The sequence below is a fragment of the Mercenaria mercenaria genome, unplaced genomic scaffold (genome assembly GCF_021730395.1).
Source record: "Mercenaria mercenaria strain notata unplaced genomic scaffold, MADL_Memer_1 contig_4686, whole genome shotgun sequence".
NCBI classification, from domain to species: Eukaryota; Metazoa; Mollusca; class Bivalvia; order Venerida; family Veneridae; genus Mercenaria; species Mercenaria mercenaria.
In genome coordinates, this window is record NW_026462933.1 from 13,853 (window position 1) to 27,724 (window position 13,872).

Consider the following 13,872-nt stretch of genomic DNA (forward strand, 5'->3'; position numbering starts at 1 on the left):
AGAAACACTTTACAGTTGGTTTGAACGATGTTTTTAAGTTTTGTAAAAATTTTCATTTTTTTTACCTCTTTGGAAAATGTAACGCCCCCGGGGGCGTATATTCGGGAAAATACGGTATATAAAAAGCTGGGTATTTCTTTTTATTTCGATACAATGTCTAGTTTTACATTTGCATTTGATAGACATATATACTACTGAACAATCTGAACCAAAATGCAAGTTTTAAAGCTGTGTGTAGCTTCTGAATTCATTTATTTCCAATCTTTCTTGGTTGCACAACCAAGATAGGCAAAGGGAGGTAATAATAATTTTTCAAACTTGCGTTTCTAATGAATTCCATCTAAATACATAATTTTTAATGCAAATATTTTACAAATATATTACAATATGTCTCATATTTAAACATTTCCTTAGGCAAAGTATGTTTATCAAATTTATACTCTAAATAACTCTATCTTGGTTGGGCAACCAGGATAGGAAAATGAAATTTTAAAAATACCTCCAGTGAAAATCTAATTTGTATTGTAAAGTGTTAAGTGAACATAAATGAGTGTAAATGATCAGATGGTAAAGTTTCGAACAAATCCGTTACATGGCCAAAATCAGATTATCCACCTTTAATATTCAACTATTTATATACAAAAAAAGATAATTACAAAAAATACTCTTTTAAAGGTCTTTTAATAAAAATATGACTTCACTTGTAGATACTTAAGCAATGTCTGTGTAAAGCATAAAAAATACTGCTCAATACAAATACATGTAATAATTTTGTGATCTTTAGTTAACGTAAACTTGTCCATGACTTCTGTAAGTATACAAAACAAGAATCTACAGAGCTCTACAAATTTATGATGTCATGCACTAGCTTATACATTTGTGACAAAGCTTGAAAAATGTTTATATATCATGCTGGTAGCAGGAATACATTACTGGTTTCATCTCCACATATATATCTCAACTTCCCCACAAGAATCAAAGGTAAAATAAGCCGCACCATGAGAAAAACCAACCGTGTGTTTGCGACCAGCACGGATCCAGACCATCCTGTGCATCCATGCAGTCTGGTCAGGATCCATGCTTTTCCCTTTCAAAGCCTATTGGAATTAGAGAAACCTTTAGCAAACAGCATGGATCCTAACCAGACTGCTCGGATGCGCATGCTGCTCTGGATCCATGCTGGTCGCAAACGCACTATGTTGGTTTTCTCATGGTGAGGTTCATTAATGACTTCAGATACATAAACTCCTGTCAAACTGTCACAGTGAAAGTTAACTCCGAGGATCTTGCCTGTGACCTTTCAGCTGATGGTCTTGTGTTCTATCTACACTACCTGTTGAGCAGTGCAGGTATTAACCCTTACCATGCTAAATTTCTATAATGAACTTGTCTATCTTCCAATTTGGACAGTACTATCGACTGTTAGGGGTGCTTTCCAAAAAGATACTGATTGAATGAAGAACGGTGCAGATCTTGATCAGACTTTACAGATGTGCAGGCTGATCAAGATCTACACTGGTCACAAAGGCAGAATCAATTGTGTCTAGCATGATAGGGGTTAAAAATGTGTCTAGCATGATAGGGGTTAAAATCAGATTTATACTGGTATGACACACAGTATGAAAACAAATATAGGAACAATTTCTCACTTGGATAATTCTCATGGCCACCCTAGTTTTACCAGACCCTGTTGGTGCTACAATTATCACATTCTTTCCTTGTAAGGCAGGGGCAGCTAACTCTCGCTGGTATTCTCTTAGCGAGATGTCTGTATCTTCGATCTCATCAGTGTCATCTTCATTGATGGCTGTAAAATTATTTAAAAGCTTATAATCAAATTATCAATGCTCCAGAAATAGTTGGTTTCTCAGTTTTAGACTGATTTTAAAGTTTTCAGACCAGTCTATAAAATGAAAAAATACTGGTCTGATATAAAAAGATAGGAAAAGTAACAATATCTGTTGAAAAACTCAATACACACCACCTGCCAGAGAGAATTACTATTATTATTATTACTTACCAGATTTTTACAGCGCTCTTTTCATCTATGAAATAAATGTTCAAAAGCGCTGTACAAACTACATATCACAGAATGATATGGACACGCAATACAGCACAAAAAAATATTTAAAACAATATCAACATTAAAGTTACCAGAGGTAGTTAGCTAGAATCAGGTTTGACTCTACATAATACTTAATACAGAACATAAACAACAGTATATAACTTCTATTACACAGTCATACAGCAGGTTATTTTCCAGTGCAAAGTTAGTTTCAATAGACCTTGAAGAAAATATGTGTTTTAATGATCTTTTGAAAGCATTCAAACTTTTAGCGTCTCTAATGGTAGCCGGAAGAGTATTCCATAACTTTGGAGCAGCTGATGAAAAACAACAATCACCGTACCTCACAGTTTAGCTTTTTGGAACAACTATTTGTTTGGAGTTGTTCTCAGATCTCAAATAACTTGCTGGCTGATAAGAGTTCTAGCAAGTCTTTAACATAGATTGGTGATTTGAACTTGAATCTTAAAGTCCACTCTATGAGTATCTGGTATCCAATGCAGTTCTTTTAGAACTGATGTAATGTGATCATAACGCGATATTCTCGTTATGATTCCAGCTGCAGTGTTTTGAAGATTCTGAAGTCTATTCAGTGAGGACTTTTGAAAACCATACAAGAGCGCATTGTAATAATCAAGGCGTGAAGTACAAGAGAATTTATTAGCAATTTTGTATTTGTAGCATCAGTATTTAGATATTTACTGATGTGACCTATTTAACGTAGCTGTCCATATCCAGATCTACAAATTGAGCTAATATGTTTTTCCATACTTTTGGAGTCTAGAAAAGCACCAAGATTCCTTACACATTTAGGTGGTTTAATGTTCTCTTCTCCAATTTTCACAGAATCGATTCAGTAAGTTTTTCGTTTCTTTGAAATGTAAATACAATAACTTCAGTTTTATCGGCATTGATTTTCAACATGTTGCTGTTCATCCACGATACAATTTCGATGAGACAGTTTTCAACACACCGGTGAGAGACCAGATTTTTTGGTCTGAAAGATAAACAAGAGGGTCATTGACCCTAAAGCCCTCCCATGTGTACAAGGCTTCAAATGTGTTTGTATAAGTACAGAGTTAGGTTTCTTCTATGTTAGCCTATATTATATACAGGTCACACACACTTCTGAACCTAGGGCAATAATTTGAACAATTATGGTAGACATTACAAATCTGATATCACACGCCAAATATCATTAAGGCTCTAGCTGTTATTGATTCAGAGAAGAAAAGTGACCACGCACCCCCTGGCAGCCATGTTTTTTGACAAATCAGAATAATTTGAACAATCTTGGTAGAGGGTAACACAAGGACCATTTGTGTAAAATTATTTTAAAATCGGGCCAGCAGTTTCACACACGAAGATTGTTAAAGTTTCCACTATACTGTACATATAGGGAAAAGTGACCATGCCCTCTCAGGCGGCAATGTTTTTTGACAAATCAAAATAATTTGAACAATCTTGGTAGAGGGTGACACAAGGACCATTTGTGTAAAATTATTCTAAAATCAGGCCAACAGTTCCACACAGGAAGATTTTTAAAGTTTCCACTATATACATATAAGGAAAAGTGACCACGCCCTCTGGCGGCCATGTTTTTTGACGAATTGGTATAATTTGAACAATCTTGGTAGAAGGTGATACAAGGACCATTTGTGTAAAATTATTCTAAAATCTGTCCAACAGTTTCACATAAGAAGATTTTTAAAGTTTCCACTATATACATATAGGGAAAAGTGACCATGCCCTCTAGCAGCCATGTTTTTTGACAGATTGGTATAATTTGAACAATCTTGGTAGAGGGTGACATTAGACCATTCGTGTGAAAATATTTCAAAATCGGACCATTGGTTTAGGAGGAGATGTCATTTGAAGTTTTTTTTCTATTTTTAGCTCTGGCAGCCCCTATGGGCAACCAAGCGGAACCGTTTGAATAACTTTGGTAGAGGACCACCCAAGGAACATCATGGCTAAGTTTCATCAAAATCCACTCATTGGTTTTGGAGGAGATGTCGTTTAAACACAAATGTTGACGACGGACAGATGACTTGACAGACCGATGGACGGATGCCGGAAACAGCGTGATCACAATACCTCACCATGAGCACTTTGTGTCAGGTGAGCTAATAAAACTACCTATCGTCAGCGTAAAAATGGTGATTTAGTCCATGTTTCTTGCATATTGTACCAAATGGTTTAGTGCATTGTGAAAAATTTTGGTGCGAGGACGGACCCCTGTGAAACACTGTATTTCATTTGCACTGGTTTTGACAATTTACTATCTATGGTCACAGTTTGGTAGCCGTTGCTCAGATATGAAGTTATCCATTTGAGTGGTTTTCCTGCCATACTTAAGTGGTTGTGGAGGTGGTGCAATAGTGTCATGTAGTTGATGGTATCAAAAGCAGTTGATAGGTCAAGTATCACTAACATTGTTACATCATTTTGGTCAAGGGAGTTGAGAATGTAATTTTGAACTTTCAGTAATGCAGTCTCAGGGGAGTGAAATTTTCTGTACACAGACAAGTGTTCTTGGAGATTGTTCAAAGACAAGTGGCTTTCAAAACAAGCATCGACTACCTTTTCAAGTATTTTAAGACACATACAGTAAATTGCTTCCACGACAATTCGTCGAAAGACACTTCGTCGAATACGACAATTTGCCGAATACAATATTTAGTCAACTTTGATATTTTGCCGAATATGACAGTAAGTCTACTGTATTTTTCGACTAAATGGTCGAAAACTCGTCTAAAATTGGCCGAAAATTATTCAACAACAAAAAGTAAACCTGTACACAACTTTATTTAATCAGTTGAACTCGATTTATATTATCAAAATTCATACGCTGAATCTAAGTCCGGTTCGGTCACACAGCAATAAATATTGGGTATGGCTGAATAGCGAAATCAAAATTTAAAGTAATTGGTATTTCTAATATTATGTTAAAATCCTTTTGAGATTTTATCAAGAATATAATTCTGCGTTTGTATGCCAAATTTCAAGAAAAAATATTTATATTTAGTCAAAGAGCTATAAAAATAAATAGATCGGCAACTTGAAAGGCCTCTTGAGCAAATCTCGCCAAAAAAACGTGACAACTGAATGAGATCTCGTTTACCGGAAGTGACGCGTTCTCCACGTGCCATTTTTTATGCAACAGAAATAATTTGTTGGTAAATTAATTAACACCGTATGACCACGCTTCTTCTGATGGTAAGAAACGTGTACTTTGTGTCTTAAGACTATTTCACATTAAACTAATGTTGTTTTAGAAGCTAACATGTATTTCAAATGTAGTTTTAAAGGTACAAATTGTAACTCCATGCTCGCCAATATTTGTTTTTACTAAGATAACGCCGATTCACGCTCTGACATGAGATCACGTGAGATTACAGCCAGTTGCCATTCTGTGTATTTTATACTTCTTTGATTTAGTATAGTTTCAAAATCAAATCATAGAATTTAAAGTACAGAATATTTTTTATAATCCTTTTACGATTTTATTAATTCTACGCATGTATGCCAATTTTAAAAAAAATAAAAAATAAAATAAATAAAATAAAATAATATAAAAAACATACATATTTATTATGATTTTGAATCGGAAAACGTATATGGGTGTTGATTTTGTCCGATTCTATATGCGCGGAAATCTCAAGTGACAGGCAAAATCAAATATATGATTTAAGGAAAAGAATATTTTTTCAAAATCCTTCTGAGCTATTATTCAGAATATAATTGACCATTTTTACACATATAATGTTCTGTAAAAAGTGTTCACGTTTACCATAAGCCAAAGGCATATTTGAAGACAATCGGTTCTTCACATTGGAATCAAACAATCAAATAGACCCCAAAATACACATGTACACAAAGAACTGAAAGTTAGTAGGTAATTTTATCTGCGTGCGACAATTAGTCGAACTTCTGCTGTTATCACCTTTTGACCAAGTTACGCAGTATTTAATATTTATTTCGACCATTAGTCGCATTAAAGGCTTCGACGAACTGTCGCAGTAGGCCTAATGTCATAATCGGCAAACTGTCGTATTCGACCAAATGTCTTTCGTCGAGTTGTCGTGCACTGCAGTAAATCAGAGACAGGTCTATAGTTCTTCAGAACATTTCCATCTAGATCTGACTTTTTGATGAGTGGTCTGATCGACAAATTTTTGAAGGATTTCGGTACATAATGCTTTCTCCAAAGAATCATTGATTATATTAGTGAGAGATGGTAGCAGTTCTTCTAAGCATTCTTTCAAAAGCCATGTCGGAAGTGGATCTAGCTCACACAATTTACTTGCAGATCTTGAAATATTTTTTTCACTTCATCCTGTGAGAATGGAGTAAATTCAACAAGTTTATCTACTTGCATGTTTGGAATTTCCTTGGTGGTAACCGCACTGCGTTGTAATTCTGTTTCTAATATTATTTCTTATTCCATCAATTTTATTGATGAAGGAGTCGCTGAAATTTTGTGCTGTTCTTTGGAAGAGGACGATGTTGTACGGATGGCCTCCTCATCTCTACCAACAAGATTCTTTGTCACTTTGAATAAAGATTTCTGATCACGTCCACAGGACTCTATCTTTTCAGAATAGAAATTAACACGTGTTTGTTTCAGCAATTTATTCACAGAAGCACAATGATTTCTGTATATCCCATGATCTACTGTCAGATTTGTTTTTCTCCATTGGCATTCAAGTTTTCGTTTCAAATGTTTGGCTTCGTTTAGTTCTTCATTATACCATGGAAATGTCAGTCTAAGCACTCTTTTTTTTGTAAGCCAAGGGGCAACTGTTCATAAAAACTTCATATCTTCAATATACATTTTAATTATCAGTATTTATCACCTAATTATTTTTCTGATTCATAATTAGCATGTGCTGTTACAGTGTTCATGGAGTATATCCTTTGATGCTTGCAGCTGGCTAACTTCAATGTTCTAGCTGCTTTTGATCTGGATCAGCGATTATTTTTTCAGCAAAGAAATTTTATAATTGCTTTTGAATTAGACCAACACTGTTATGTGCAATAGTAACTTGTGAATGTTTTAAAAATCTGTAAGACAGATAATTAGATAAATAATATGTAAAACTTTAATTTGTTAAAAACATCTGAAACTATACAATAGATTGTTTAATTGGAAACACCATGTTTGAACATGAGTAACACAACAACAAGAGGGCCATGATGGCCCTATATCGCTCACCTGTTATCAGTGCACTTGAGGACAAGAAAGTCCTCAGAAAAAATATCTAAGTCCAAAGGACCGTAACAACAAAGGGAAGAAATTTAACCAAAAAGAAAAAAAATTCTTACAATGTACAGATATGTCAAAATACACCTAAAAATTGGAAGTACAATCCATGTTGTACCACAGAAAAGTGGTCTCGGTTCTTCCCTACGGCCAATAATAAAAAAGTTACTAAATATAAGCTATTTATAGTAACGTAAAGGAAAGTAAATAAAAAAAAATTATTGTAAGTGAACAAAAGGAGGATCTGCCAAATAAATCTGTTGACATAAATGAAATTTCAGATCAGTATCTTCATTAGTTATGGAGATATACCCATTTTAATTTGAAATAAAGGGAGGTAATTTGACATAAAATCAGTCCATAGTTATCTACCCTGATTGGCTCAGTCCAACTAATGACAATAATGAAATTTCAAATAAGTCCTATAAGGACTTACTGAAATAAATCCATTTTGATTACAATCAGGGAAGGTAATCAGATATAAAATAACTCTGAACCTACGATTGGATCTGATTTGTCATAGAATCCAAGAATTATTGTTGTTGAAATTATCTTGGAAGTTTGTATCAAACAAGCAAATTGGATGAATTGGTATCCCCCGCCGAAAGGGTTTGTGGTGAGGAATGGCAAAAAGATATATCCGGCAAAAAGTTAAGGATGTTAATAAGAAGCAAATAATTTCATTAGTCAAAATCAATTTAACAGAAAACAAATGTTTAATTAAAGAGTACACAATAAATGTATGATACTTTGATCCGGACTAAAGAATTTATTTTGAATGGGATATGCTTACTGTAATAAGCTTAGCTTTTAAAATTAAATGCAGTTAATTGAAATGTGAGCTTGAAGTTTAACTAGAATGAAATATTGTCTTTGAGTGGTTTGGCACCAGGTGTTGCTGTTTTGCATGTACATTTGAACTTAAAAGATCAGATGTCCTTAAGAGAACACAGATAAGATATCTTGAACATGGCTGAGGGCAAGGTTTGTGCAGTCACAACTTAACATGTTGAAGGTTTGAACATTTAAAAAAAAAAAACAAGAGTGCAAGAATGTCACAATATACGCCCGTCACAGCAAATTTCTTTACTCTAGCACCTGTATTTGCAAATGGAATTTTAATTTTGTGGTTGTTTAGTAATAACTAATTGTTTTGTTTTCTAAGTCCACAAAAAAACTCCTTACCAGGTACAGATACCTTAAAATACACCTAAAATTGGAAAGTAACATCTATGTTGTACCACAGAAAAGTGGTCTTGGTTTTTCCCTACGGTCAATTATAAAAAAGTTACAATATAAGTTATTTATAGTAACAACTAAGGGAAGTAAATCTTAAAAAAAAAAAAAAAAAAAAAAAAAATATAAAATTGTAAGTCCTCACAAAAATCTTTACCAGGTAGAGACTGGTCAAAATACACCTCAAAATTGGATGTAGCATGCATGTTGTACTACAGAAAAGTGGTCTCGATTTGTCCCTACGACTAGTAATGAAAAAGTTACAATATAAGCTATTTATAGTAACAACAAAGGGAAGTAATTCTAAAGAAGGGAACTGCGCATGACACTTCGTCTCATGATGGTGTATAATTGTGTCAAGTTACATCAAAATCCCTCCATGCACGAAGAAGAAATGCTTCGGACAAAGTCATTCTTGTATCTGACCTTTGGCCTGTAAGTGTGACCTTGACCTTAGACCTAGGGACCTGGTTCTTGCGCATGACACTACGTCTCGTGGTGGTATACATTTGTGCCAAGTTATATCAAAATCCCTCTATGCATGAAGAAGAAATGCTCCGGACAAGGTTTTCATTCTTGTATCCTTTGACCTCTAAGTGTGACCTTGACCTTAGACCTAGAGACCTGGTTCTTGCGCATGACACTCCGCCTCATGGTGGTGAACATTTGTGCCAAGTTATATCAAAATCCCTCTATGCATGAAGAAGAAATGCTCCGGACAAAGTTTTCATTCTTGTATCCTTTGACCTCTAAGTGTGACCTTGACCTTAGACCTAGGGACCTGGTTCTTGCGCATGACACTCCTTCTCATGATGATGAACAATTGTGCCAACTTTCATCAAAATCCCTCTATGCATGAAGAAGATATGCTCCGGACAAAGTCATTCTTGAATTTGACCTTTGACCTCTAAGTGTGACCTTCACCTTAGACCTAGGGACCTGGTTTTTGCGCATGACACTCCGTCTCATGATGGTGAACAACTGTGCCAAGTTTCATCAAAATCCCTTCATGCATGTAGAAGATATGCTCCGGACAAGGTCTGTGGACGCCGCCCGCCCGCCCGCCAACCCACCCGCCCGCCCGCCAGGGGGGTTCCCATAATACGTCCCGTTTTTCAAACGGGCGTATAAAAAAGGAATGGAAATATATATATCTATATATAGATATATGTATATATTTTTTTTTTTAGGGAGTGGGGGTGCAGGGGAACGGGAGAGGAAACAAAATTTCACATGCTGATTATAAATATTGATTGAAAATTAAAAATGAAAAAAAAAAAAAAAAAAAAAAAAGGTAAAAGGGTGAAGTTGGAGTGGTGGGGGAGGGGGGGGGGGGGGGGGGACAGAGGATGCATGATCAGTGGTGGGCATGACTGGGTGGAGAAGTGAGGTGGGGGAATAGTACAACTTGGAAGGTTTGAAAAAAAATCTAAAATAAGAAATGAAACAAGAGGACCATGATGGTCCTGAATCGCTCACCTCTACCCACATGACCCAGTTTTGAGTATGATGTCGTTTTTTCTATTATTTGACATAGTGACCTAGTTTTTGAGCTCATGTGACCTAGTTTTGAACTTGACCTAGATATTATCAAGATAAAAATTCTGACCAATTTTCATGAAGATCCATTGAAAAATATGGTCTGTAGAGAGGTCACAAGGTTTTACTAATATTTGACCTATTGACCTAGTTTTCGAAGGTAAATGACCCTGTTTTGAACTTTATCTAGATATCATCAAGGTGAACATTCTCACTAATTTTCATGAAGATCTCACGAAAAATATGGCCTCTAGAGAGGTCACAAGGTTTTTCTATTTTTATACCTACTGGCCTAGTTTTTGACCGCACGTGACCCAGTTTCGAAATTGACCTGGATATCATCAAGGTGAACATTCAGATCAATTTTCATGAAGATCCATTGAAAAATATGGCCTCTAGAGAGGTCAAAAGATTTTAATAATTTTAGACCTACTGACCTAGTTTTTGACCGCAGTTGACCCAGTTTCAAACCTGACCTAGATATCATCAAGATGAACATTCAGACCAACTTTCATACAGATTCCATGAAAAGTATGGCCTCTAGAGATGTCACAAGGTTTTTTTATTATTTGACCTACTGACCTAGTTTTTTAAGGCACGTGACCCAGTTTCAAACTTGACCTAGATATCATCAAGGTGAACATTCTGACTAATTTTTATGGAGATCCATTCACAAGTATGGCCTCTAGAGAGGTCACAAGGTTTTTCTATTTTTAGACCTACTGACCTAGTTTTTGACCGCACATGACCCTGTTTCGAACTTGACCTAGATATCATCAAGATGAACATTCAGACCAACTTTCATTCAGATCCCATGAAAAATATGGCCTTTAGAGAGGTCACAAGGTTTTTCTATTATTTGACCTACTGACCTAGTTTTTGAAGGCACGTGACCCACTTTCGAACTTGACCTAGATATCATCAAGATGAACATTCAGACCAACTTTCATACAGATCCCATGAAAAATATGGCCTCTAGAGAGGTCACAAGGTTTTTCTATTATTTGACCTACTGACCTAGTTTTTGAAGGCATGTGACCCACTTTCGAACTTGACTTAGATATCATCAAGGTGAACATTCTGACCAATTTTCATGAAGATCTCATGAAATATATGGCCTCTAGAGAGGTCACAACGTTTTTCTATTTTTAGACCTACTGACCTAGTTTTTAACCGCACGTGACCCATTTTCGAACTTGCCCTAGATATCATCAAGATGAACACTCAGACCAATTTTCATACAGATCCCATGAATAATATTGCCTCTAGAGAGGTCACAAGGTTTTTCTATTATTTGACCTACTGACCTAGATTTTGACCGCACATGACCCAGTTTCGAACTTGACCTAGATATCATCAAGGTGAACGTTCTGACCAATTTTCATGAAGATCTTGTGAAATATATGGCCTCTAGAGAGGTCACAAGGTTTTTCTATTTTTAGACCTACTGACCTAGTTTTTGAAGGCACGTGACCAAGTTTCGAACTTGACCTAGATATCATCAAGGTGAACATTCTGACTAATTTTCATGAAGATCTTGTGAAATATATGGCCTCTAGAGAGGTCACAAGGTTTTTCTATTTTTAGACCTACTGACCTAGTTTTTGATGGCACGTGATTCAGTTTCGAACTTGACCTAGATATCATCAAGATAAACATTCTGACCAAATTTCATAAAGATCCCATGAAAAATGTGACCTCTAGAGTGGTCACAAGCAAAAGTTTACGGACGGACGACGGACAACGGACACCGCACGATCACAAAAGCTCACCTTGTCACTTTGTGACAGGTGAGCTAAAAAAAAAAAAAAAAAGGGGGTGTGACCAAGGCAAGTGGGTGACCAGGTGTGGGTACGCAACTTCACATGTTTATAATAAATGTTCACAGAAAAGAATGAAAGAAATTTAATGAAATTCTGCCAAATGGTAAGTTTGTTATGTACAAATATGTGGATTTTTAGACAATTAAAGGGCAATAACTCTGAAGTTACAAAAAGAAATCCGTACAAAATTGTCTGTGCACAACCACATTATAGTGCTCTAAAGTTCTGTTAAAGTTTCATAGTTCTAGGTCAAATATATCAAAAGTTATGATGCAGAAATTGGCATATCTATAGATCTATAGTACCCTATATAGTTAACACTAGAAACTTCGAAGGGCCATAACCCTGGTGTTACTTGGGCAATCTGTCTGAAACTTGATGGGCCCCATAACCTCATAGTGGTGAACATGTATATGAAGTTTGTTTGAAAAAAATCTAAAATAAGGAATGATTTTTTTTTTTTTTTTTTTGGGGGGGGGGGGGGGGGGAGGTGTGTGATCAAGGTAAGGGGGTGACCACGTGTGGGTACACAACTTCACATGTTTACAATAATGTTCATGGAAAAGAATGAAAGAAATTTATGAAATTCTACAAAATGGTAAGTTTGTTATGTACAAATATGTGGATTTTTATACAATTAAAGGGCAATAACTCTTAATTTACAAATAAATCCAAATGAAATTGTGTGTACACAACCACATTATGGTGATCTAAATTCTGTTTAAGTTTCATAGTTCTAGGTCAAATATATCAAAAGTTATGATGCAGAAATTGCCATATTTATAGTACCCTATATAGTTAACACTAGAAACTTCTAAGGGCCATAACTCTGGTGTTACTTGGGCAATCTGACTGAAACTTGACGGGCCGCAAGAACTCATTGTGGTGAACATGTATATGAAGTTTTGAATAAATATTCCCAACCATTTCCTAGATATGGCTCGGCGGACGGACGGAAAGACGGACAGAAGGACGGACGGAGGGACGGACAACGCCAAAACTATATCCCTCCGATTTTCGTCGGGGGATAATAAAACCATAAACGAAGTCTCTATATGGCTGCAAAAGCCAAAATAGCCAATTTTGGCCCTTAAGGGGCCATAACTCTGGAACCCATAATGAAATCTGGCCAGTTCAAGATAGGAACCAAGATCTTGTGGTGATACAAGTTGTATGCAAGTTTGGTTAAAATCAAATCATAAATGAAGCTGCTATTCTGCAGACAAGGTCAAAATAGCTAATTTTGGCCCTTTCAGGGGACATAACTTTGGGACCCATTAAGGGATCTGGCCGGTTCCACTAAGGAATCAAGATCTTTTGCTGACACAAGTTTTGTGCAAGTTTGATTAAATTCAAATCATAAATGAAGCTGCTATCATGCAGACAAGGTCAAAATAGCTAATTCTGGCCCTTTCAGGGGCCATAACTCTGGAACCCATAAAGGAATCTCGCCAGTTCAAGAAAGGAACCAAGATCTTATTGTGATAAAAGTTGTGTGCAAGTTTGGTAAAAATCAAATCATAAATGAAGCTACTATTGTGCAGACAAGGTCAAAATAGCTAATTCTGGCCCTTTCAAGGGCCATAACTCTGGAACCCGTACTGGAATCTGGCCAGTTCAAGAAAGGAACCAAGATCTTATGGTGATACAAGTTGTGTGCCAGTTTGGTAAAAATCAAATCATAAATAAAGCTGCTATTGTGCAGACAAGGTCAAAATAGCTAATTTTGGCCCTTTCAGGGGCCATAACTCTGGAACCCATAATGGGATCTGGCCAGTTCAAGAAAGGAACCGAGATCTTATGGTGATACAAGTTGTGTGCAAGTTTGGTTAAAGTAAATTCATAAATGAAACCACTATCATGCAGACAAGAAATTGTTGACAGACGGACGGACAAACTGACGACGGACGAAGGGTGATCACAAAAGCTCACCTTGTCACTAT

The 13,872-nt window shown here is 36.0% G+C and overlaps 1 protein-coding gene across 1 annotated transcript in view; it reads right to left on the minus strand.

Moving 5' to 3' along the window:
* Positions 1–13,872, minus strand: part of LOC123546059 (interferon-induced helicase C domain-containing protein 1-like) — a 48,888-nt gene that overhangs the window by 12,301 nt on the left and 22,715 nt on the right. The window contains exon 8 of the mRNA XM_053535285.1: positions 1,650–1,807. Within this exon, the coding sequence (XP_053391260.1) occupies positions 1,650–1,807 (158 nt within the window). The remainder of the gene's footprint in view (positions 1–1,649; positions 1,808–13,872) is intronic.